Below are 26952 nucleotides of genomic sequence, written 5' to 3'. Positions count from 1 at the left end.
ATTACGTCCGTAGCACAACAATTTCCTAGTATGGGTATTGATAAGATCAATTTTCGTTTAGAAGAAGATGAGAATAGAGCAATTTTAGGAGTCTATAATCTGAATAGCAAATAAGATGGGGCCTAGCAAATTATGTTGACAGTTAACAGGTTAGACTAGTATGGAATTAAGTAGGTACCTATAGAATTATTTAGGTATATATCCATGGAATTACATAAGTTGCTAGCGATTTACGTTCGTATCCAATGAGTTACGCAACAAATTACGTGGGTGCACAAAAATACAAAATATTAATGTAAAACTTAAGGATTGACTTAATTGCAACCCTATGTGAATTTAAAAAGGTTTTATCATACGACTATAACTAGAGGACGTACGGAAGACAAGAACAATACAAATCAAAATTTATGTTGATAATGGAATGAATGAAGAAGATTGTTGTATATTTATATATATGTTTAGGGTTTATTAGAAATGAGATGAATGGTTAGTGATGACGAAAACTAATGTTGAACAAGTATTTGATACTTACAAGAACACAAAATTTGTAACATCTAAAAAAAAAAAAATAGTGCACACGTGTCCAACATGTGCACTAAGCTTAAAGGCGCACATGTGCGCCCCTTCTGTCTCTTCCCTTATCTCTTTCTTCTTCTTCTCTCTCTTTCCTTTTCATTTTTTTTTTCTTTTTCTTTCCTTCTCGCCCGTAACTGGTGTTCCCTCTTTCTTCTTCCCATCGCGCCGGAGTGCCGCAAAGTCACTGACCCCATAGATTGAAGTATCAGAGCTCCCTCATTCTCTAGATAAGTCTAATTTACAATTAGTTAATTAATTTGAGTTTTTTCCACCAGTGTTTCCTCCTCTTGCTCTCGCCATGATTCGGCCAACCGGCGGCTTCGTATCTTGCCGCATTAGTTCAGTGAGCTTCTCCTCTTCACGAAGATGCCCTCGATTGGGTTGAGTCATGAGATGTTTAGGTTGGGTCTAGTCTATTTTCAGCTTTACTTGGAGGGTAAGTTACTTATTATGGGTAAGCCACTATATAAGATGTGGTGAGTACCCACCAAGTAAAGGCATGAAAGAATATTTGCACCCCCTCCTCCCCCCTCTCTCTCTTTCCAAATTATCTTTCATAGCTGGTCTCAAACAGAGGCCACCAGCTGAACTCGTCCTTTCCCCTCTAATTTCATCCCCCCCAAACTCTCCTCACTTGAGCTCACCGAGCCTTATTAGAATCTCATCTGCATCTTCCTCACACCATTGCAAGCCCCAAAGCACCTTGTGGTGTGGTTGGGCTTCAGACAGCCTAGCCTAAGTTTGTGGGTGTTACTTGGCCCAAGTTTCTTTATTAGATAATTTGGGCTTCGGGTACAAAACTTAGTGGCTGGTTTTTGGGTTAGTTGCAGCCCAACCCATTTCTTTGAGCTTTGGGCTGACCTAAATAGATCAATTGATTTTAATCTATTTTCAAATCCTTTGTTTAATTATCTATGTCAACGTAAATATTTTTTATTATTTTAGAGGGTCGCTTGCTAGTCATATCATTATTGTAAATTAGTTTTAATAAATCAGACTTTAGCCTGAGAGTGCCATTACAAGTAACTCATAATTGGGATTTAGTGTGGTCGATTACATTTTGGTTAAAAGATCTAGGTGTATTTGTATTAATTGCTTGTGTTGGAAAATTAATACAGATTACTGTAGGGACATTGTATTAAGTAAGTTGTCTTATTTAAATGAGCAAAATAATTAAATGTTGCCTATGTGATTTACTTTAAATTAATAATAATTAGTGGAATATTAGTTCAAGGTAAATTATTTAGTTACTTTTTATAATGTGTCAGGCCTTGGTAGCTCAACCCAATTAATAAATATAAGAATCCGTAGATGGACCTACCAAAGCCTATAGTAAATATTAGTAGAGTTATTTAATTAATCAGTGGGTGGTATTAATGCTTATGCTTTTTTATTACTTTCCTTATTGAGGTGGACTTTGATGATGATCATGTGATGCAGTGGCAGCTAGTATCAGAAAAGCAGTTCAAGCAAGTAAAACTTTTATAATCTAGAAGTAATGTAAAGAATGAAATAACTTACGTTATGATATCATCACATTCACATCATGCATGTGTATACGTTTTTTCTTACTATTATTGTTGCACGTAGTACATGCTAATCTTATTTTGCTATTCAGTAAGATTTTGTATATCATGATTTCTACGTATATTTATTGGGCATGATCATGTGCGTTAGCACCGTATTAAATGATAATGATGTGTGTTCATTATGCTTGTTGTGTTATATAATATTACACTACTTGCTCACGTGCACGACCATAAAGAGAATTATTGCTGCATCTCGACAAACCCGACACCTCCCCAGCTAGGATTAGGGGCGTGGGATATTATTATACTTATATATATTTGGGCCCACACTTGAGGTTTTAATCTGTTGATTACAAATAATCAAGCAACCGTTTCGCTGGCCGATGGATGATTTACTATCGATCGATGAGAGCCACACCCTTTAGGGTACTTAAGATAGAGAGAATGGTAGAATGATGTGGACCTAGCGATACCCGATGACGTATGGTGAGGGAGTCTGTAACTGACGACTCATAATTTTTGCACGGTGGTGCGATGATGTGGAGCCAAAGGCTCGGATGATAGTATCGATATGTAATACTAACCTATGTGACAAGCTTATGACTGGGTTTTTAGTCTGTGGTGGTGGACAATTGGTCATGTTATTCGTCGAGTGATGGGCTGGCGATTCTATCGTTAAGGTCTACCCTCCCTTAGGAATATGTGTGTTGTCAGGTGCGAGTATTGATGTGGCCTATGGGAATAGCTTTATATGAGCCTATGTTACAAATTCAGTAGCCTGAGATGATGCATATCATGTGGTATAGTGTTGATGTGGCCTATAGGTGAAGCTCGGTGTAAGCTCGAGTTTATGGACTTTATAGTCCGAATTGATGTATGGTAGGATATCAATTGCTAATACATGTGCCTTTCGGATGAGCATATTGAGTAGGAGATAGTAATGCATTGATTTGATCATCATGCACATATTCATATTTACTTATTATTCTATCATTCATTACACTACTTGTAAACTATAGCAGTGAATACTTGCTGAGCTTTATGTTTACCATCGTTTGGTGAAATTATTTTCAAATTAGTAAATAACTACGAGCCCGTGGAGGATTTAGTGAAGACTAGTGTTTAATCTTCTATTTCTTATCTTATTCTATTCATGTAAATTAAGCTAAATAGCTTGTAGCTCCTACATGGGCATTGATTTATATTTTTATGGATATGTATTTTGGGCTTATTATGGCCTTGGTGTTATGGGCTTTTTCTGTCTATAATATTTATAGAAATGTGGATTTTTTTCTTATATATTGTGTCGATACATTCACCACTATCAAGCAGGGCATAAGAAACTGAAGTCAACTTAACTACAAAACAAATGCTGCTATTACTCTTTTACAAAGAGAAGTTACCAGATGACAAACATCATGCAGCAAAAGGAAATACAGCACCGACTACTGAGATCAAGATAATTCTACACATGTGAATGTACTCAAAATGATACAACCATTATTTGAAAATTAGTACTGATGAGGATCTTCATCATATTGCATTAGAGAAAGTACAACAAGTGTTACACTACTATCCAAGTGCCATATGAGAGCATATGATTCTTCTGGTGACCACTAGCTAACAATATGGAAGAAGCTTACATGATGGGCAGCTTGAAGTTTATAATTTAATATCAATACACTTATTCAGATAGTATATAGATATGTATTGGACCTCATCCTCGAATACGAAAACAGATTGTCTACGCTCTACAGGCTTTTAGCTTGAGAGCTACTGGAAGCGTCGCTCCGCATAGGAGAACTTTGATTCGATGACATATCTGAAAAGAAATTTATGTAATCTGGACTCTCTCCAAGTGCTCGAAGAGATCGTGGAATCGGTGGCGTGTTAACTTCAAGAAATCCCTCTAGGATTTGGACAATTTGATCCATTGTTGGCCTAGAAAACTCATCGTCTTGAATGCTCCAACATGCTACTTTACAAGCTCTTTCAAGTTCTTCAAAGTTGGCATCACCATCTAACCTGGGATCTAACAAGCCCTCTAGATTCCCTTCCATCAGTTTGGTTGCAGCAAGTGTAGGAAAGAAAGATGCTCTCCCTCCCTCCCCTTGCTCTGTGTTTCTCCTGCCTGATATAATCTCGAAAAGCATCATGCCATAGCTATAAACATCAACTTTCGCAGTGATAGCCACGCCGGTTATCCACTCCGGTGCGAGATAACCTCTTGTTCCTCTCAGTGTAGTCAAAACTCGGCTGAAATCTCGGCCTACAAGCTTCGCTAATCCGAAATCCGCCACTTTTGGAACAAAGGACGCATCCAAGAGAATGTTCTCCGGCTTAATGTCGCAGTGTATGATGCAGTCCCTGCACTTCTCATGCAGATAGACTAGTCCTCTTGCGATTCCAAGAGCAATTTGGTACCTTGTGTTCCAGTCCAAGACCGTCGGTGTGTTCTGAAATAGCAGCATGTCGAGTGAACCATTTGGCATGTACTCATACACCAGTAGCCTATTTGTTCCTCCAGAGCAAAAACCAAGAAGTCGAACCAAGTTAAGATGCTGAATTATTCCAATCGTGCTCACTTCGGCTCGGAACTGCTTCTCTCCCTGATTAGGGCCATCAAGCTTCTTCACAGCTATAACAGTTGAATCAGGTAATAATCCCTTGAAAACAGAACCAAAGCCACCTCCCCCCAATTTCTCCGCAAAGTTTTTCGTCACAAGCTGCAGATCGCTGTACCGAAATGCCACGAGAGCACCTCCGGCTGTCTTTGGTATTCTTTGAAGCCTTTGTCTCCGATGTCGCCAAACTAGGATGAAGATAATTGCGAGGCAAGTAAGAATTGCCGCACTTCCAACAACAGACAAACCAATTACAAGTCCACTGTTGCTCTTAGAACTAGGAAACTCGGAAGCAGCGAGGCGAAGATTAAGAGTTCCTCCCCTAGTGCCATTATATTGGTCTTGTAAATTAAGTAAGTCACCATACCATAGAGAGCATCCACTGGCATAGGAGTAGGCAGTACAAGAGCAGCTGCTTAGGCAAGCCAATTCACAGTCTTCAGCAGTCCTTGCATCTGAACTCTGGGAATTATCAGGCAATCTCACACTATCCATAATATAAAACTTATCCTTCCCCGTCTTCATCCCAGAATGTTTAATGTTGCATCGCAATGGAGAATTCCTTACACATCCCCCACTGTGATCACTCAAAGCCCAACCACTTGCATCCCTTTCGCTGAATCCCTTTAAGCAATTGCAGTTGGGCAATGCATTCTCACTACAGCTTCCAAAAGGCCCACATAGAGCATAAACTTCACACTGAGTTCTTGGCTGTGAGCAGAACAGTATCCATTCCTGTGAAGTCTCACTCCAAGTTAACTGCTTGATTTGGCCAGAGATATCCATGATAAGTCTGGAGGTGATTGGGTCATCTTTAACTGAGTACGTGAAGTAGCTCTCCTCTGAATTGTTCACAAACTGGACGCCGTAGTTATAACCCGCTGTCATCTCTGGGACCGAGCTAAAGATTTGGCCATTCCAAGCCCCACTAGTCCAATAGTCCCTAGTTTTGTTCCATTGTATGAAGCATTGGCTTGTCCCATTTGGGTCCAGCTCAAGGGAGAAGATCCCGGGAGCTGGGTCTTCTGAATTCTTCCAAGAAATAAGCCTCTGATAAACTCCACTCGCCTTGTTGAGCCCAAGCTTGGATCCAGGGAGCCATGTGTTTGTTGGGTGGTCTATACTTTGCCAGTAAACCTTAGAACTGTTAGACCCATCTCTCAAGACAAGATTTCCACTGTCAAGGATCACAGCAACAGAGGAATTGGATGTTATATTTGCTTTTGTAGACCAAATTATGGACTTGGACTGGTTGAAGAGGACAAGATTGCCATCCTCGGAGATTCTGAGCTCAGAGGAGGAAGGATCTGCGATTGGCTTCTCTCGATTGGCAATCCAAACTGATGTTTTCTGTGAGATAGTATTGTACCATATTCCTATGTACCAATTTTGGGAAGTGTTACTTGTTTGGAAGAAGCCGAGAGCAAATTTGCCACCTTGGGAGATGAGCTTCTGGGTCCTCCCCGAGAGAGATTGATTGGCAGAGATGGTGTCAGTTGCAAGGAGGAGAGGAGGTTGGAAGAGAAGAATAAGAAGGGAGAAGAAGAATAATAAAGCACACCATGGATTGCTTAAAGCTACCATCTTTGGGAAACAAAATAAGACGAGAGAAAGAAGAACGTAGCTCCTACCCAGAAGTAAGTCTCCAATGAAACCCAACGGCTAGGTCCGAGGAAGGGCTCCAATAACAAGACTTCTAAATGCAGGACCCACGCTTGCATTTCTTTGGGTCGTTTTCTTGCATGAAGTCTTCCTCCGTCTAGATGGAATGTCTCAATGGATGACCACAGACTGTTGAAACGAATGAATCGACGGTGTGATGTAACCGCTGCGCAGGATGTCAATTTCTTGGTTCCGTTCTAGCAAAGGTAAAAGAGATATTTCTTTCCCTCGTTAAATCAAACATTTGATTGGAAAAAAAAAATGAAGACCAAAATGCATGGAAAGTCACGTATATCGAGATTATTGACCATAACTTCAATCCCCATGACCACAGGAACAGTAAACAAGTTAAAAAAAAATTAACTCAAATGACATTGACTTGATTTATAAATTTAAATTACAGTGTTATTATATAAATATATAATGAGAAAAATAGGTGGTAGGAGTGTAAATATACAATGAGACAGATAGATGGTAGGAGGCAAGCTATATATAAAAATATTGAACGGAGATATATGGGTGGTGGAAAGATCATATATAATGTTTAAAATAATTTACTACGAGATTAAGGAAAAATCTAGAATAGCTACTATAATTCTAACAATTAAATTTGTACCTCTAATCTAGAATACGGCATTTTAGTATTTACTTATAATCTAGAATAGTAGTATAATAGTTACTTTCAATGTGCCATAAAGTCGAGGTAAAATACAAATAGGAGCAAAAATTAATTAAATAATTTTGATTTGACATATTAAATACTCACGTCACGTGATTTGTTAGTCAATATCTTTCATAAGCTCAACAAGAAAAGAATTTAATATAAAATATAGGCCATAATAAGTCTCCAGAACTATATATTCATACAAATCAAAACTATCAATCCGACTATGAGTACCAATAAATATAAATAATATAAATAAAAATAACTAGTAAATAAATAGCAGCATCTACTCCATAATAAACTAGTAGAACTCCTCTAGATGTGTAATACATTCCCCTGAAAGGTGATGAGCTTTACGCTTAACAAGTGTAATCTACGAGTAATGTAAAATGCATTAATGGTACAAGTTATGCTCAAGAAAAATATGACAACTAGATGTAATCCAAATAAATAGTAGGCCGATCTCGTTTATCATTTATTAATGGCTTATCATATCATATTATGCAATTACATGTCATATTATAGGCTCATAGAGAGCATAACTAATTAACATTCATCGTATTATAAACTCATATAGAGCAATCACATTATATGATATAAATCACAGAGAGTAAATACAAATAATAAACAATAATAGATAACTAGCAGTAATAAAACGCATACATCACCGAGACACTGCATATGCTAAGTTGTTTGTAGCTATTAAACTAAAGACTTCAATCGTAACCCATATTGATCCCGATATTTATCTCTATTATCATCGAATGTAGTGAAATTAATAGCACGTAACTCAATAGTACACTGCAATTCTACATCATGGAGTATCATTAGATCTATAACATCTACCTCATATGCATAAGTTCTTATCGTAATCATCATGCCGTATTTCATCATTATTAAAGCACACATAATTTTATGATGCATGGATCATATCATCAAAAATATAGTAAGCACATAACATAAAAAATAAGAATGTAATAAATATTATGCATATCATAATTTATAATACTACTCATAACATTATGCTTTAGTCTACATTATTCTTAGACTACGAAAAATTCAATTAACTAAGACATATATCTAAACTACGACAAGCTCATCGCAAATATCGGGTGTCTCTTGTGTGTCGATATCCTTTTTGTATGGTACTTATCTACCAAGTAATTGTTGTTTCTAGCACAAATTTGAAAAAAAGCATTTGTACGAGCTTGAAGCCATTCGAATGCTTGAGCTTAAGATTAGTTGAAGTTGCCTGCTCGCCGCAAGCATTTGAACAAGCTCTAAGGTGTTCAAACGCAGAAGCCCGAGAAGATTCATATTATCATTTCATCATATTCATAAGCCATACCTATAAATACTATTATAATAGTTTTTAGGGCATTGAAGAGAGAGGATTTTGTAGCAAGAAGTGAGAACTTTTGAGAGAGCACACCTTTATAATGTCGGGAAGAGATTAGAGTTTTAGAGATAATTGAATTTTGCATCTCTGCTAGTGGATTGAAGTTTTGCACCACTTGTGAATGTAGGCACATTGTTGAACCACATTCCTATCGGGGCTTGTTTTTTGGTTGAGTGCTCAGCCTTTCAAAGGTCATGTTGTTCTACCTATAGTGCTATCGATTAACAAAGCAGGAGGCTTGCTTCTAAATTGTTTGCTCTATCTCCACTATTATTATTATGCTTGAATGCTTATTTCGATACTTATTTTTACTATTGTTCGGTCTGTAATATAGCCAAGTGTGGAATTTGTTCTTAGGACTCTTGCCTTATTCTCTCTTTCTTTTTATGTATCAAGTTGTAACGGTTGATTGAAATGAATAATACAATTAGGGCTGTCAGACTTGATGAGCGACTCGGGCTTGGCTCGGGTGAAGCTCGAGTCCGGCTCGACTCGATCAAAGCTGAGCCAAGCCCGAGCCGTCGCAATAGGCTCGAAATTAATATCGAGCCGAGCCTGAGCTAGAGCCGGCTCACTCAGGCTCGGCTCGATAGCCTGACTAGCTAAGAACACGTGGCATAAAGAAATATTGCCACGTGTCCCTCACTAACCCATCCTCACCCGTAACCCATTCAATATTCATCACCCTCACCTACCCCACCCTCACCCATCACTTCACCCTGCCTATCATGTCACCTTCCACATCCTCAATTCCCTCACCCACCCCACCCTCACCATCACCCTCATTCTCACCATCACCCTCATCCTCATCCTCATCCTCATCCACTGGATCACCACTCATAACCTCACCCCACGCACCGCTTCCTCCTCCCTCTCCGTCAGCCTCCATCGACAAGCCACCACCACGGTGCCATGCCCTCCTCTCTGTCGGCCTCCTCCTCCTCTGTTGGCCTCATCCTTGTCCACTCTGTCGGCTTCCTCCTTCTCCTTGTCAACTCCGTCAGCTTCCTCCTCCTCCTTTCATTCACCATCTCCTTGTCGTCACCTCCTCCCCCATTCGTCTCCCGACTCCTTCGGCAAGCCGCCGTCTATGCCGCCACCGCCCACGCCGCCACTGCCTCATCCTCTAATCACTCGGGCTCAGTTAGGCTTGAGCCTAACCAAAATTATGAGGCTCGAACGTAATTTCAAGTCAAGCCTGAGCCAGAGCCAGAGCCGGCTCGCTCAGGCTCGGCTCGTTTACACCCCTAGATACAATCGATCAGTACTTTCTTTTCAAAGAAAAACAATGGAATGCCTATTTCCTCAATAAATTATAAAATATGCTGCATTATAATATGTTTTACTAAAATTACCAAAATATTCCAAAAGAAAAGAAAACATGATTAATTAGGCTTATAGAGGCCTAAAGAAATAGAGTTAGGTTCCATAGTTCGTGCACCCACAACCAGGTTGGGCCTTTGAGGGAATACCACCTTGGTGATCACTGTCGTCGACGGTCAATCACATACCATAGCAAGCTAGCCGCAAGATTGGAAGAAATCATGCAAAGGGTAGCAAGCAGGGAAAGAAAGAGAAGGCCAAGGAAGTCGACAAAGACCTCATCGGCAGCGGGGAGGTGCAAACCATCACACTAGAGATGGATTTGGCCGAGAAATCCAACCAAAAGAGATTTCTATTGCCCCCATTCAGGCCATTGAGGGCTCTTACCAATTGCATAAAGAGGTAAACATACTGGAGTAGAAGGAAACCTTCAACTGCAGGAGGTTAAATGGTGTAGCCACTCCTGAAAGCTTGGTGGCTGCTGTTGTTCTGAAATTACCCATTTCAAGTTATTGCCATCTACCATTCTTTTATAAATATTGGGTTCAGCTGTACTGTAAAACATCAGATAGCAGATACAAATGCTGAGAGTATATTGTTCATCTAATAAGAGAACAAACAAAGAACAAGTTGGCAATTGAATTCGATACAAATCAAAGAAGATACATGCCACTTGAGGAAAAAGAATCATCTATGTACAAGCTCAACTGGAAGCAAAAACAAACATATCTGCTACTCTGTCTATGATTTAAAACACTTTCCAACAGTTTATCCAGGTAAGAATTCTATAAATATGCCAAAAGCTACTAGATTCTTGATCAACAGACTAAATCAACCATGTGGCTAAGGGCTTGAAGAACTCCAATAATGTTCTTACTTAAAAAAATGGAAAGACAAAGAAAATAATAATTTGAAAATGATAGTTTCAGGGACTAAAGCCTGCCCTTCCCTGCACGACAAATTGAAGATCCTAACTGAAAGTTCATTTTCTCCATTCTTACAAATAATGATGCAGTTTACTATATCTCAAATGGTTTAGTATGCCTCCATTAGCAAGCTCGCGATATATAGCTTCATTAATAATTTTCGATGATAACCCTGTCAACTAAGTACTCTTTTACTTACATGTTAGAACTCAGATTGGGCTCACTTATATAGCTTAACACATAACAACACTGTCAGTCTGAAACAATTAATATGTCAGACGAATATAAGCAAGTATATTATATTTGCCAATAATAATAATGAAAAAAAATCAGAGGCATTCACTACTATCAAGCTGGACAATTAAATGAAACTATAAGAAGCTGAAATCAACTTAACTAGTAAACGAAATGCTGTTATTTCACCTTTACAAAGGGAAGCTAACAAATGACAAACATCATGCAGCATAAGGAAATACAGTACCGTCTATTGAGATCAAGATAATTCTATACATGTGAATGTACTCAAAATGATACAACCATTATTTACAAATGCGTACGAATGAGGATCTTCATCATATTACATTAGAAAAAGTAGAATAAGTGCTACACTACTCCGCACTGGACAACTGCCATATGAGAGCAAATGATTCTTATGGTGATTACTATCTAAAATATATTCAAGAAGATTAAATGATGAGCAGCTTGAAGTTTATAAGTTTACATGAATACACTTAGATAGTATATAGACGCGTATAGGGCCTCATCCTCGGGTACTTAAAACTGATTGCCTACATGCTTTTAGCTTGAGAGCTATTGGAAGTGGTACTCCGCACCTGAGAACTTTGATTTGATGACATGTCTGAAAAGAAATTTATGTAATCTGGACTTTCTCCAAGAACTCGAAGAGATCGTGGAATCGGTGGCATGTTAACTTCCAAAAATCCCTCAAGAATTTGGACAATTTGACCCATTGTTGGCCTAGAACTCTCATCGTCTTGAATGCACCAGCATGCTACTTTACAAGCTCTTTCAAGCTCTTCAAAGTTGGCACCACCATCTAACCTAGGATCTAACAAGCTCTCCAGATTCCCTTCCATAAGTTTGGTTGCAGCAAGTGTAGGGAAGAAAGATGCTCTCCCTCCCTCCCCTTGCTCTGTGTTTCTCCTGCCTGATATAATCTCAAAAAGCATCATGCCGTAGCTATAAACATCAGCTTTTGCAGTGATAGCCACACCGGTTATCCACTCCGGCGCGAGATAGCCTATTGTTCCTCTCAGTGTAGTTAAAACTCGGCTGAAATCTCGGCCTACAAGCTTCGCCAATCCGAAATCGGCAACTTTTGGAACAAAGGATGCATCCAAGAGAATGTTCTCTGGCTTAATGTCGCAGTGTATGATGCAGTCCCTGCACTTCTCATGCAGATAGACTAGTCCTCTTGCGATTCCAAGAGCAATTTGGTACCTTGTGTTCAGTCCAAGACCGTTGGAGTGTTCTGAAACAGAAGCATGTCGAGTGAACCATTTGGCATGAACTCATACACCAGTAGCCTTCTTGTTCCTCCAGAGCAAAACCCAATAAGTCGAACCAAGTTAAGATGCTGAATTGTTCCGATCGTGCTCACTTCAGCTCGGAACTTCTTATCCCCCTGATGAAGGCCTTCAAGCTTCTTCACAGCTATTACAGTTGAATCAGGTAATAATCCCTTGAAAACAGAACCAAAGCCACCTCCCCCCAATTTCTCTGCAAAGTTCTTCGTCACAAGCTGCAGATCACTGTACCGAAATGCCACGAGAGCACCTCCCGCTATCTTTGGTATTCTTTGAAGCCTTTGTCTCCGATGTCGCCAAACTAGGATGAAAATAACTGCGAGGGAAGTAAGAATTGCTGCAGTTCCGCCAACAGCCAAACCAATTACAAGTCCACTGTTGCTTTTGGAGCTAGAAAACTCTGAAGCAGCGAGGCGAAGATTAAGAGTTCCACCCCCAGTGCCATTATATTGGTCTTGTAAATTAATTAAGTCACCATACCATGTTTGTCATTTATACATAACAGGTAGAGTATTTTAGAGAAAAAACTATTCCATTCTCATGTGAGACTAGATAGGAGAGTAGAGTTGTGAGAATGTTTTTTGAGTTCTTCCGTCCTTGTCTCCATCCTCCTCCCTATCATTTAAAAAAAAATTAAAGTATTCATTTATCTCTCTATCTTCGGTACAAATGTCATCGTCAAAGGCACGAGATAATGATTAAAATAAAGAATTTTCTACTTTTTGAAATAGCATAAGCATCCATCTCTTCATCCAATTATCTGCACGATAAATATATATTAACTATTAAAACAAGGAATATTGGAGGTCTTATGTTTGTCCATGTATTATTACGCAGGTATCTAGAAGACCTTCCGTTGGTACGTAAATGGGTTACGTTGGTCAATAGCGAATAAGGTGGGGCCTAGCAAATTATGTTGACAGTTAACGAGTTACACTAGTCTATTTGGAATTACATAGGTGATTACATAGGTACCTATAGAATTATTTAGGTATATATATCCATGGAATTATGTAAGTTGCTAGTGATTTACGTTCGTATCTAACGAGTTACGCAACAAATTACGTGGGTGCACAAAAATATAAAATATTAACGTAAAACCTAAGGATTGACTTAATTGCAACCCTCTGTGAATTTAAAAATAGTTTATCATGCGACTATAACTAGAGAACGTACGGAAGACAAGAACAAGACAAATTAAAATTTATGTTGATAATGAAATGAATGAAGAAGATTGCTAAGAATTTTAGGAATAAAGGTTAATGATTTACTATAAATGGGATGAACAAAGAAGATTGCTAAGGGTAATATATATATATATGTGTGTGTGTGTGTTTGTGTTTGTGTGTGTGTGTGTGTGTTTAGGGTTTATTAGAAATGAGATGAATGACTAGTGATGACGAAAACTAATGTTGAACAAGTATTTGATACTTACAAGAACATAAAATTTATAAGATCCATAAAAAAAAAAAAAATTGTGCACACGTGTCTGACATGTGCGCTGAGCTTAAAGGCGCACATGTGCACTCCTTTTCTCTCTTCCCTTATCTCTTTCTTCTTCTCTTTCCTTTCTTTTCGTTTTTTCCTTTTTCTTTCCTTCTCCTCGCCTGTAGTTGGTGTTCCCTCTTTCTTCTTCCCATCGCGTTGGAGCACGGCGGAATCACTGACCCCATGGATCGAAGCATCGGAGCTCCCTCATTCTCCAGATAAGTCTAATTTATAATTAGTTAATTAATTTCAGTTTTTTCCACCGGTGTTTCCTCCTCTCGCTCTCGCCGTGATTCGGCTAGCCGGCGGCTTCATGCCTTTTCGCATCAATTCAATGAGCTTCTCTTCTTCGTGAGGATGCCCTCGGTGGCTTCCTTCGGCGCCCTCATGGATAGAGCCATCAGGTGGCCGAGGCAAGGTGGATTCTCATTGCCGACCACCTTTGGCGGCTAGACTTACCCTTGGCTGGCTTGTGCTTGTCGAGGCGAGCGTGTCGATGGGGTTAGCTAGGTTGTGGCCAGGTCCCCCCACCCACACACACACATTTGAACTCCTACATAGCTATTTTCTACACTTGGTTGGGTTGAGTCATGAGACGTTTAGGTTGGGTCTAGTCTATGTTCAGCTTTACTTGGAGGGCAAGTTACTTATTATAAGTAACCACTATATAAGGTATGGTGAGTACCAAAGTAAAGGCATGAAAGAATATTTGCCCCCCTCTCTCTTTCTCTTTCCAAATTTCCTTTCATAGCTAGCAGCATTTTAGCATCTCATCTACATGCAGCCTAGCCCAAGTTTGTGGGTGTTGCCTGGCCCAAGTGGCTTTATTAGATAATTTGGGCTTCGGGTCCAAAACTTAGTGGGTGGTTTTTGGGTTGGTTGCAGCCCAACATATTTCTTTGAGCTTTAGGCTGACCTAAATAGATCAATTGATTTAATCTAGTGTTTAATCTTCTATTTTTATCTTATTCTATTCATTTAATTAAGCTAAATAGTTTTAGCTCCTACATTGGCATTGATTTATATTTTTATGGATATGTATTTTGAGCTTGTTGTGGCCTTTGGTGTTATGAGCTTCTTCTTTCTGTAGTATTTATGAAAATATGAATTTTTCTCTTATATATTGTGTTGAAACATTGACCAGTAGGTCATATAGTAATCACGTGAGTTCTATCCATGTGAGATGCACGTGTTTGGTGCGGGTCTTACAAAATTTATGAAGAAAAATTAAGGACAAAGATTAGCGCTCAATGGGAAAGGAAGACAATAGCAACTAGGGTTCCTAGTCTTGCCCTTGTGCACTTAAACTATACTATTGAGAAAGATATGGACGATTGCAATACTAGAGAGGAATAAAGATTATATTAGAATCATGCATGCGTCTCTCAATGTGATTGGTTGAGTATTTTTAAAATAGCAATGAATGAAATGAAGTATGCCTTCAAATAATCCGCTCATTAAAGTTGTCGTATTAAAATAAGAGTACGACACTGAGAGAGAACATGTAATTTTAGATATTCGGTTTCTTTTCTATGTAATGTTTAGAGAAAAACACCTTGAAAATAGGTATAATATAATTATTCAATTCTTTCGCATGTGTAGTTGTGAGAAACTTTTAAAAAATAAGACAAAACAAATTGATCAAAAAATAGTGAAATAGGTATTTATAATGCAAACATAAAATGGGGGAAACATTGCAGCGTCAAATATATCTTCTGTTTTAAAACAACTCTCATATTTCAAATCTAAAACAGAAATAATTTGATGACTATTTTTTAATTTAGAATAGTATTTTCTAATCTAGAATAGAGAAAAAAGATAATCTTAAATAAGCATGAACGAAGTACTTGGGCTCGTTTTGCTTTCTTATTAACACTCTATTTAGATAGATAGAATATGAGAGAAATGAAGTGAACGAGAAAAGACGGAAAATAACTATATTTCATTTTGTTTGGATGTAACTAATAGAAGAGAAGAGAAATATAAATATACTCTATTTAGTTCAAGGAAAGAAAAGAAGAGACAAGAATATGTTTACCATTACACACTTTATCTAATCAATAAATTAGAATAAGTTATAATTTCCAATAATATAAACAAGTTATAATATCTATAAATGATAATATTCAGCAGCACAAGTAATAATATAAACAATTAAAACGGCGAAGAATAAAAGCTAGTATTATATTTATCAATATGAACGATGAAAAAATCAGAGATATTCACCACTATCAAGCAGGGCAATTCAATGAAACCATAAGAAATTGAAGTCAACTTAACTACAAAACAAATGCTGCTATTACTCTTTTACAAAGAGAAGTTACCAGATGACAAACATCATGCAGCAAAAGGAAATACAGCACCGACTACGGAGATCAAGATAATTCTACACATGTGAATTTACTCAAAATGATACAACCATTATTTGCAAATTAGTACTGATGAGGATCTTCATCATATTGCATTAGAGAAAGTACAACAAGTGTTACACTACTCTCCAAGTGCCATATGAGAGCATATGATTCTTCTGGTGACCACTAGCTAACAATATGGAAGAAGCTTACATGATGGGCAGCTTGAAGTTTATAATTTAATATCAATACACTTATTCAGATAGTATATAGATATGTATTGGACTTCATCCTCGAATACGAAAACAGATTGTCTACGCTCTACAGGCTTTTAGCTTGAGAGCTACTGGAAGCGTCGCTCCGCATAGGAGAACTTTGATTCGATGACATATCTGAAAAGAAATTTATGTAATATGGACTCTCTCCAACTGCTCGAAGAGATCGTGGAATCGGTGGCGTGTTAACTTCAAGAAATCCCTCTAGGATTTGGACAATTTGACCCATTGTTGGCCTAGAAAACTCATCGTCTTGAATGCTCCAACATGCCACTTTACAAGATCTTTCAAGTTCTTCAAAGTTGGCATCACCATCTAACCTGGGATCTAACAAGCCCTCTAGATTCCCTTCCATAAGTTTGGTTGCAGCAAGTGTAGGAAAGAAAGATGCTCTCCCTCCCTCCCCTTGCTCTGTGTTTCTCCTGCCTGATATAATCTCAAAAAGCATCATGCCGTAGCTATAAACATCAGCTTTTGCAGTGATAGCCACACCGGTTATCCACTCCGGCGCGAGATAGCCTATTGTTCCTCGCAGTGTAGTTAAAACTCGGCTGAAATCTCGGCCTACAAGCTTCGCCAATCCGAAATCAGCCACTTTTGGAATAAAGGATGCATCCATGAGAATGTTCTCCGGCTTAATGTCGCAGTGTATGATGCAGTCCCTGCACTTCTCATGCAGATAGACTAGTCCTCTTGCGATTCCAAGAGCAATTTGGTACCTTGTGTTCCAGTCCAAGACCGTCGGTGTGTTCTGAAACAGCTGCATGTCGAGTGAACCATTTGGCATGTACTCATACACCAGTAGCCTATTTGTTCCTCCAGAGCAAAAACCAAGAAGTCGAACCAAGTTAAGATGCTGAATTATTCCAATCGTGCTCACTTCGGCTCGGAACTGCTTCTCTCCCTGATTAAGGCCATCAAGCTTCTTCACAGCTATTACAGTTGAATCAGGTAATAATCCCTTGAAAACAGAACCAAAGCCACCTCCCCCCAATTTCTCCGCAAAGTTCTTTGTCACAAGCTGCAGATCGCTGTACCGAAATGCCACGAGAGCACCTCCGGCTGTCTTTGTTATTCTTTGAAGCCTTTGTCTCCGATGTCGCCAAACTAGGATGAAAATAACTGCGAGGCAAGTAAGAATTGCTGCAGTTCCACCAACAGCCGAACCAATTACAAGTCCACCGTTGCTCTTAAAACTAGGAAACTCTGAAGCAGCGAGGCGAAGGTTAAGAGTTCCTCCCCAAGTGCCATTATATTGGTCTTGTAAATTAAGTAAGTCACCATACCATAGAGAGCATCCAATGGCATAGGAGTAGGCAGTACAAGAGCAGTTGCTTAGGCAAGCCAATTCACAGTCTTCAGCAGTCCTGGCATCTGAACTCTGAGAATTATCAGGCAATCTCAGACCATCCATAGTATAAAACTTATCCTTGCCCGTCTTCATCCCAGAATGTTTAATGCTGCATCGCAATGGAGAATTCCTTACACATCCCCCACTGTGATCACTCAAAGCCCAACCACTTGCATCCTTTTCGCTGAATCCCTTTAAGCAGTTGCAGTTGGGCAATGCATTCTCATTACAGCTTCCAAAAGGCCCACATAGAGCATAAACATCACACTGAGCGTTTGGCTGGGACCAGTACTGTATCCATTCCTGTGAAGTCTCAATCCAAGTCAAAAACTTTATTTGGCCAGAGATATCCATAATAAATTGGGTGGTGATTGAGTCATCTTCAACAGAGTAGGTGAAGTAGCTCTCTTCTGAATTGTTCACAAATTGGAAGTCGTAGTTATAATCCCCCGTCATCTGTTGGACCGAGTCAGAGACTTGCCGAGTCCAAGCCCCACTAGTCCAATAGTCCCTAGTTTTGTTCCATTGTATGAAGTATTGGCTAGTCCCATTTGGGTCCAGCTGAAGGGAGAAGATCCCGGGAGCTGGGTCTTCTGAATTCTTCCATGAAATAAGCCTCTGGTCAATTCCACTCCCCTTGTTGAGCCCAAGCTTGAATCCAGGGAGCCAAGTGTTTGTTGGGTGGTCTATACTTTGCCAGTAAACCTTAGAACTGTTAGACCCATCTCTCAAGACAAGAGTTCCACTGTCAAGGATCACAGCAACAGAGGAATTGGATGTTATATTTGCATTTGTAGACCAAACTATGGACTTGGACTGGTTGAAGAGGACAAGATTGCCATCATCGGAGATTCTGAGCTCAGAGGAGGAAGGGTCTGCGATTGGCTTCTCTCGATTGGCAATCCAAACTGATGTTTTCTGTGAGATAGTATTGTACCATATTCCTATGTACCAATTTTGGGAAGAGTTACCTATTTGGAAGAAGCCGAGAGCAAATTTGCCACCTTGGGAGATGAGCTTCTGGGTCGTCCCCGAGAGAGATTGATTGGCAGAGATGGTGTCTGTTGCAAGGAGGAGAGGAGGCCGGAAGAGAAGAATAAGAACGGAGAAGAAGAATAATAAAGTACGCCACGGATTGCTTGAAGCTACCATCTTTGGGAAACAAAATGGGACGAGAGAAAGAAGAAGGCAGCTCCTATGAAGGGCTCCAATAACAATACTTTTCTACATGCATTGCTTTGGACCCGCGCTTGCGTTGCTTTGGGTCATTTAAATGTGGTTATTTTATTGCATGAAGTCTTCCTCCGTCTAGTGCAGACTGTGGAATGCGTTGATGGCGACAAAGAAGAGTCTGAAATTCTCATCTACATGGGGGACTTGGATAGGAGGGACGAGCGACGACCCCCTATAGATAGCCAGGTCTCCGATCAGGACTGTTGGATCGAATGAATCAATGGTGTGGTATAATGCTTCGTAAGATGTCAATTTCTTGGTTCGTTCTAGCAACGGTAAAGCGATATATTTTTTTCCCCCAAGTTAAATCAAACATTTGGCTGAAGAAAAAATTGAATTCAAACATGCATAGGAAGTCATACATTCCGAGATTATTGACTATGATTTGAGCGTGTTATAGACGCAGACGATGACTTTCTTTGCCGGTGAACAAAAAACAGTCAAGAAGTAAGAAAGAAAAAATTTCCTAAATAACATTGATTTAATCTATAAAGTTAGATTAAAGTGATCTCTAATAATTATGCAATGCATATAATTGTTAACATACACTGAGATAGAGGTGAGTGATAAGAGATACAAGATATGTGAAAAAAATAAAACAGAAAAATTAGGAAGAACAATTGAGCTTGCTTTGTAGAATAAGATATGTGGATGGAGATACGTGGGTGGGGGTGAGATTATATATGATTTTTTAAAATAATTTTAATCAAATTGAAAGTAAAATTATAATTTTGTGTGTGTGTAGAATAATTTGGATAGTATTTTAAATCTAAAGTAAAGATGATTTGATTCTAATTTAAAATAGTGTACTTAATATAGAATAACTAATAATTAAATAGTAGCAAACTCCTCTAGATCAATGACACATTTCACTAAAAAGTGATGACCGTAACACTTAATAAGTGTAATCAAGAATAGTCTAAAAATATAATGTAAAATGTAGTAATTGCAAGATAAAATCCAAATAATTAGTAGGCAAATCTCATTTATCATTTATTAATAACTTATCATATCATATCATGCAATTATATATCATATTATTGGCTCATTTATCATTAATTAATGACTTATCATATCATAGCATAACTAATTAACACCCATTATACCATAAGTTCACATAGAGCGATCACATTATATGTTATAAATCACATAGAGTAAATACAAATTGTAAGAAATGATAGATAACTAACACTAATATTGCTTGTATATGACTGAGACACCGCATATAACTGATTGTTCGTAGTCATCGAATTAAGGACTCTAGTCATAACCCATATCCACCTCGATATCTCATATCTCTATTATCATTACTTGCAGCAAAATCGATAGCACGTAACTCAAAAGTACACTGTTATTCTACTCATTGGGTATCATTAAATATATGACATATACCTCCGATGCATAAATTCTTATCATAATTGTCATTCCATATTCATCATTATTAAAGCACACATGATTTATGATACATAGATCATATCATCAATAATATAGTAAGCACATAACATTAAGAATAAGAATATAATAAATATTATGCATATCATAATATATCATACTACTCACATATCCGGTGCCTCTTGTGCCTCGATATTGTTTTTGTATGGTACTGTATCTACCAAGTAATTATTATTTTTGGCTCAAATTTGAAAAAGCCATTTGAATGAGCTTGAGATTGAGCCTAAGAATAGTTGAAGTTGCTTGCTCACCGCAAGCATTTGAACGAACTCCAGGGTTTTCAAATGCTCAAGCTAAGAAGATTCGTATTTCATATTCATAAGTCATACTTATAAATACCATTATGATAGTTTTTAGGGCATTAACTAGTGGATTTTGTAGCAAAAGGTGAGGGCTTTGAAAGAGCACACCTCTATTATGTTAGAAGGAGATTCGAGGCTTAGAAATACTTGTATTTTGTATCTCTACTAGTGTATTTAAATTTTGCACCGCCAATGGATATAGGCATATTATCGAACTATATTTCTATTTGAGCTTGCTCTTTGGTTGAGTGTCTAGTCTTTCAAAGCTCGTGCTATTCTATCTATAGTGTTATCAGTTATCCAAGCAGGAAGCTTGCTTCTAAATTGTCTGCTTTATCTCCTCTCTTATTATTGTGCTTGAGTGCTTAGTTTGATATTTGCTTTTATTATTGGTCGGTCTATAATATAGCCAAATATAGGCTTGTACTTAGGGCTCTTACCCTATTCCCTCTATCTTCTCATGAATCAAGTTGTAACAATTGGTTGAAATGAATGATACGATTAATCAATCTAAGGACTTTCTTTATAAAAATGTGATTAATTAGGCCTACAACGGCCCAAAAAAATCGAGTTAGGCTCCATAATCCACACGGTCACAACCAGGTTGGGCCTTTGAGGGAAAACCACCTCTGCGATCACTGTCTTTGGCGATCAATCACAAACTGTGGGGCATGCTTGCCGCAAGATTGGAAAAATCATACAAAGGATAGTAAGCGAGGGAAGAAAAAGAAGGTCGAGAAAGTCGACAAAGGCCTCATAAACAGTGGGGAGGTGTGAACCATCACACTAGAGATGGATTTGGCCTAGCAACCCAACCAAAAGAGATTTCTATTAAATATGCTGGAGTAGAAGGATGCAATTGAGGACGGCAACATGAGCCTTCAACTGCAGGAGGTTATATGGTGTAGCCACTCCTGAAAGCTTGGTGGCTGCTGTTGTTCTGAAATTACCCATTTCAAGTCATTGCCATCTACCATTCTTTTATAAATATTGGGTTCAACTGTACTATAAAACATCAGATAGCAGATACAAATGCTGAGAGTATACTGTTCATCTAATAAGAGAACAAATCAAAGAACAAGCTGGCAATTGAATTCGATACAAATCAAAGAAGATACATGCCACTTGAGGAAAAAGAATCATCTATGTACAACCTCAACTGGAAGCGAAAACAAACTTATCGGCTACTCTGTCAATGATTCATAATACTTTCCAACAGATCATCCAGGTAAGAATTCAATAAATATGCCGAGAGCTACTAGATACTTGGTCAACTGACTAAATCAACCATGTAGCTAAGGGCTTGAAGGACTTCGATAATGTTCTTACTTCAAACATGGAAAGATAGAGAAAATAATAATTTGAAAATGATAGTTTCTGGGACTAAAGTCTGCCCTTCGTTGCACAGCAAATTGAAGATCCTAACTGAAAGTTCATTTTTCATCATTGTCGCAAATAATGATGCAGTTTACTATATCTCTAACGGTTTAATATGCCTCCATTAGAAAGCTCGCGATACATAGCTTCATTAATAATTTTCGGTGATAACCACGTCAACTAAGTAATCTTTTACCTACATGTTAGAACTCAAATTGGGCTCACTTTCGTTGCTTAAACACATAGGAACACTGTCAGTCTGAAACAATTAGAATGTTAGACGAATATAAGCTAATATTATATTTGTCAATAATAACAACGAAAAAAAGCAGAGGCATCAAGCTGGACAATAAAATGTAACTATAAGAAGCTGAAATCAACTTAATTAACTACTAAACGAAATGTTGTTATTTCACCTTTACAAAGGGAAGCTAGCAAACGACAAACATCATGCAGCATAAGGAAATACAGTACCATCTATTGAGATCAAGATAATTCTATACATGTGAATGTACTCAAAATGATACAACCATTATTTACAAATGAGTACGAATGAGGATCTTCATCATATTGCATTAGAAAAAGTAGAATAAGTGCTACGCTACTCCGCACTGGACAACTGCCATATGAGAGCAAATGATTCTTATGGTGATTACTATCTAAAATATATGCAAGAAGCTTAAATGATGAGCAGCTTGAAGTATATAAGTTTACATGAGTACACTTAGATAGTATATAGACACGTAATAGGGCCTCATCCTCGGGTACATAAAACTGATTGCCTACATGCTTTTAGCTTGAGAGCTATTGGAAGTGGTACTCCGCACCTGAGAACTTTGATTCGATGAAATGTCTGAAAAGAAATTTATGTGATCTGGACTTTCGACGAGAGCTTGAAGAGATCGTGGAATCGATGGCGTGTTAACTTCAAGAAATCCCTCTAGGATTTGGACAATTTGACCCATTGTTGGCCTAGAACTCTCATCATCTTGAATGCTCCAACATGCCACTTTACAAGCTCTTTCAAGCTCTTCAAAGTTGGCACCACCATCTAACCTGGGATCTAACAAGCCCTCCAGATTCCCTTCCATAAGTTTGGTTGCAGCAAGTGTAGGGAAGAAAGATGCTCTTCCTCCCTCCCCTTGCTCTGTGTTTCTCCTGCCAGATATAATCTCGAAAAGCATCATGCCGTAACTATAAACATCAGCTTTTGCAGTGATAGCCACTCCGGTTATCCATTCCGGTGCGAGATAACCTCTTGTTCCTCTCAGTGTAGTTAAAACTCGGCTGAAATCTCGGCCTACAAGCTTCGCCAATCCGAAATCAGCCACCTTTGGAATAAAGGATGCATCCAAGAGAATGTTCTCCGGCTTAATGTCGCAGTGTATGATGCAGTCCCTGCACTTCTCATGCAGATAGACTAGTCCTCTTGCGATTCCAAGAGCAATTTGGTACCTTGTGTTCCAGTCCAAGACCGTCGGTGTGTTCTGAAACAGCTGCATGTCGAGTGAACCATTTGGCATGTACTCATACACCAGTAGCCTTCTTGTTCCTCCAGAGCAAAACCCAAGAAGTCGAACCAAGTTAAGATGCTGAATTGTTCCGATCGTGCTCACTTCAGCTCGGAACTGCTTCTCTCCCTGATGAAGCCCATCAAGCTTCTTCACAGCTATTAGAGTTGAATCAGGTAATAATCCCTTGAAAACAGAACCGAAGCCACCTCCCCCCAGTTTCTCCGCAAAGTTCTTTGTCACAAGCTGCAGATCGCTGTACCGAAATGCCACCAGAGCACCTCCGGCTGTCTTTGGTATTCTTTGAAGCCTTTGTCTCCGATGTCGCCAAACTAGGACGAAAATAACTGCGAGGCAAGTAAGAATTGCTGCAGTTCCACCAACAGCCAAACCAATTACAAGTCCACTGTTGCTCTTGGAACTAGGAAACTCTGAAGCAGCGAGGCGAAGATTAAGAGTTCCTCCCCCAGTGCCATTATATTGGTCTTGTAAATTAAGTATGTCACCATACCAAAGAGAGCATCCACTGGCATAGGAGTAGGCAGTACAAGAGCAGTTGCTTAGGCAAGCCAATTCACAGTCTTCAGCAGTCCTAGCATCTGAACTTTGAGAATTATCAGGCAATTTCACACTATCCATAGTATAAAACTTATCCTTCTCCTTCTTCATCCCGGAATATTTAATGCTGCATTGCAATGGAGATTTCCTTACACATCCCCCACTGTGATCACTCAAAGCCCAACTACTTGCATCCCTTTCGCTGAATCCCTTTAAGCAGTTGCAGTTGGGCAATGCATTCTCATTACAGCTTCCAAAAGGCCCACATAGAGCATAAACATCACACTGAGCTTTTGGCTGGGACCAGAACAGTATCCATTCCTGTGAAGTCTCAATCCAAGTCAAAAACTTGATTTGGCCAGAGATATCCATAATAAATCGGGTGGTGATTGAGTCGTCCTTAATATAGTACGTGAAGTAGCTCTCCTCTGAATTGTTCACAAACTGGAAGCCGTAGTTATCGTTAGGGTATGAATTACGCGCTGTCATCTCTGGGACCGAGCTAAAGATTTGGCCATTCCAAGTCCCACTAGTCCAATATTCCCTAGTTTTGTTCCATTGTATGAAGTATTGGCTAGTCCCATTTGGGTCCAGCTCAAGGGAGAAGATCCCGGGAGCTGGGTCTTCTGAATTCTTCCATGAAATAAGCCTCTGGTCAATTCCACTCGCCTTGTTGAGCCCAAGCTTGGATCCAGGGAGCCAAGTGTCTGTTTGGTGGTCTATACTTTGCCAGAAAACCTTAGAACTGTTAGACCCATCTCTCAAAACAAGATTTCCACTGTCAAGGATCACAGCAACAGAGGAATTGGATGTTATATTTGCTTTTGTAGACCAAATTATGGAGTTGGACTGGTTGAGGAGGACAAGATTGCCATCATCTGAGATTCTGAGCTCAGAGGAGGAAGGGTCTGCGATTGGCTTCTCTCGATTGGCAACCCAAACTGATGTTTTCTGTGAGATAGTATTGTACCATATTCCTATGTACCAATTTTGGGGAGAGTTACCTATTTGGAAGAAGCCGAGAGCAAATTTGCCACCTTGGGAGATGAGCTTCTGGGTCGTCCCCGAGAGAGATTGATTGGCAGAGATGGTGTCAGTTGCAAGGAGGAGAGAAGGTTGGAAGAGAAGAATAAGAACGGAGAAGAAGAAGAATAAAGTACGCCACGGATTGCTTGAAGCTACCATCTTTGGGAAACAAAATAAGACGAGAGAAAGAAGAAGGTAGCTCCTATATATTAAACTGGTCGCAGAGAAATCCTACCCAGAAGTAAGTCTCCAATGAAACCCAACGGCTAGGTCCGCGGAAGGGCTCCAATAACAAGACTTCTAAATGCGGGACCCACGCTTGCATTTCTTTGGGTCGTTTTCTTGCATGAAGTCTTCCTCCGTCTGGTGTGGAATGTATCGACGGATGACCACAAAAGAAGACTCGGAAATTCTCAAGTATACTGGGGACTCAGATGGGACGGGGTCTCCGATCAGGACCGTTGAAACGAATGAATCGACGGTGTGATGTAACCGCTGCGCAGGTTGTCAATTTCTTGGTTCCGTTCTAGCAAAGGTAAAAGAGATATTACTTTCCCTCGTTAAATCAAACATTTGATTGGAAAAAAAAAAGATGAAGACCAAAATGCATGGAAAGTCACGCATATCGAGATTATTGACCATGACTTCAATCCCCATGACCACAGGAACAGTAAACAAGTTAAAAAAAAATTAACTCAAATGACATTGACTTGATTTATAAATTTAAATTACAGTGTTATTATATAAATATATAATGAGAAAAATAGGTGATAGGAGTATAAATATATAATGAGACAGATAGATAGATAGATGGTAGGAGGCAAGATATATATAAAAAGATTGAACGGAGATATATGGGTGGTGGAAAGATCATATATAATGTTTAAAATAACTTGCTACGAGATTAAGGAAAAATCTAGAGTAGCTACTATAATCCTAACAATTAAATTTGTACCTCTAATCTAGAATACGGCATTTTAGTATTTACTTATAATCTAGAATAGTAGTATAATAGTTACTTTCAATGTGCCATAAAGTTGAGGTAAAATATAAATATGAGCAAAAATTAATTAAATAACTTTGATTCGACATATTAAATACTCACGTCACGTGATTTGTTAGTCAATATTTTTCATAAGCACAATAAAAAAAAATTTCAATATAAAATACAAGCAATAATAAGTCTTCAAAACTACATGTTTATACAAATCAATAAATATAAATAATATAAATAAAAATAACTAATAATAGCAGCATCTACTCCATAATAAACTCGTAGAACTCCTCTAGATGTGTAATACATTTTCGCAAAAGGTGATGAGCTTTACGCTTAACAAGCGTAATCTACGAGTAATGTAAAATGTAGTAATGGTATAATTTTGCTCAAGAAAAATATGACAACAAAATGTAATCCAAATAAATAGTAGGCCAATCTCATTTATCATTTATTAATGGCTTATCATATCATATTATGCAATTGCATGTCATATTATAGGCATAGAGAGAATAACTAATTAACATTCATCATATCATAAACTCATATAGATCAATCATATTATATATTATAAATCACACAAAGTAAATACAAACAATAAACAATAATAGATAACTAGCAATAACATCGCTCATACATCATCGAGACACTGCATATACTAAGTTGTTTGTAGCTATCAAACTAAAGACTCCAGTCGTAGCCCATATCGATCCTAATATCTCCTATCTCTCTTATCATTGCATGTAGCGAAATCAATAGCACATAACTTAGTAGTACACTGCAA

General features: G+C 38.6%; 3 protein-coding genes across 3 annotated transcripts; all 3 read right to left on the bottom strand.

The window, feature by feature from the left end:
• Nucleotides 1-3633: 3633 nt before the first annotated feature.
• LOC140759418 (G-type lectin S-receptor-like serine/threonine-protein kinase At2g19130) lies at nucleotides 3634-6372 on the bottom strand. Its single transcript, XM_073095976.1, has one exon. The coding sequence runs from the start codon at nucleotides 6311-6313 to the stop codon at nucleotides 3857-3859; it is 2457 nt and encodes an 818-aa protein (XP_072952077.1). The 5' UTR covers nucleotides 6314-6372; the 3' UTR covers nucleotides 3634-3856.
• A 4824-nt stretch (nucleotides 6373-11196) lies between these two features.
• Nucleotides 11197-18931, bottom strand: LOC140759316 (G-type lectin S-receptor-like serine/threonine-protein kinase At2g19130). Its single transcript, XM_073095844.1, has 2 exons — nucleotides 17084-18931; nucleotides 11197-12164 (listed from the first exon to the last, which is right to left on the bottom strand). Exons 1-2 carry the CDS (start codon nucleotides 18865-18867, stop codon nucleotides 11492-11494), a joined length of 2457 nt encoding a protein of 818 aa, XP_072951945.1. The 5' UTR covers nucleotides 18868-18931; the 3' UTR covers nucleotides 11197-11491.
• A 3621-nt stretch (nucleotides 18932-22552) lies between these two features.
• On the bottom strand, nucleotides 22553-25389 carry LOC140759360 (G-type lectin S-receptor-like serine/threonine-protein kinase At2g19130). The gene has a single exon (XM_073095901.1). It carries the CDS (start codon nucleotides 25331-25333, stop codon nucleotides 22862-22864), a length of 2472 nt encoding a protein of 823 aa, XP_072952002.1. The 5' UTR covers nucleotides 25334-25389; the 3' UTR covers nucleotides 22553-22861.
• Between the last annotated feature and the right edge of the window lie 1563 nt (nucleotides 25390-26952).

This window comes from Typha angustifolia, chromosome 4 (assembly GCF_048772165.1).
Source record: "Typha angustifolia cultivar Huaian chromosome 4, ASM4877216v1, whole genome shotgun sequence".
Taxonomy (NCBI): Eukaryota; Viridiplantae; Streptophyta; class Magnoliopsida; order Poales; family Typhaceae; genus Typha; species Typha angustifolia.
Note: the sequence above shows the minus strand (reverse complement) of the source record. Positions and strands in the feature narration are given on the sequence as shown.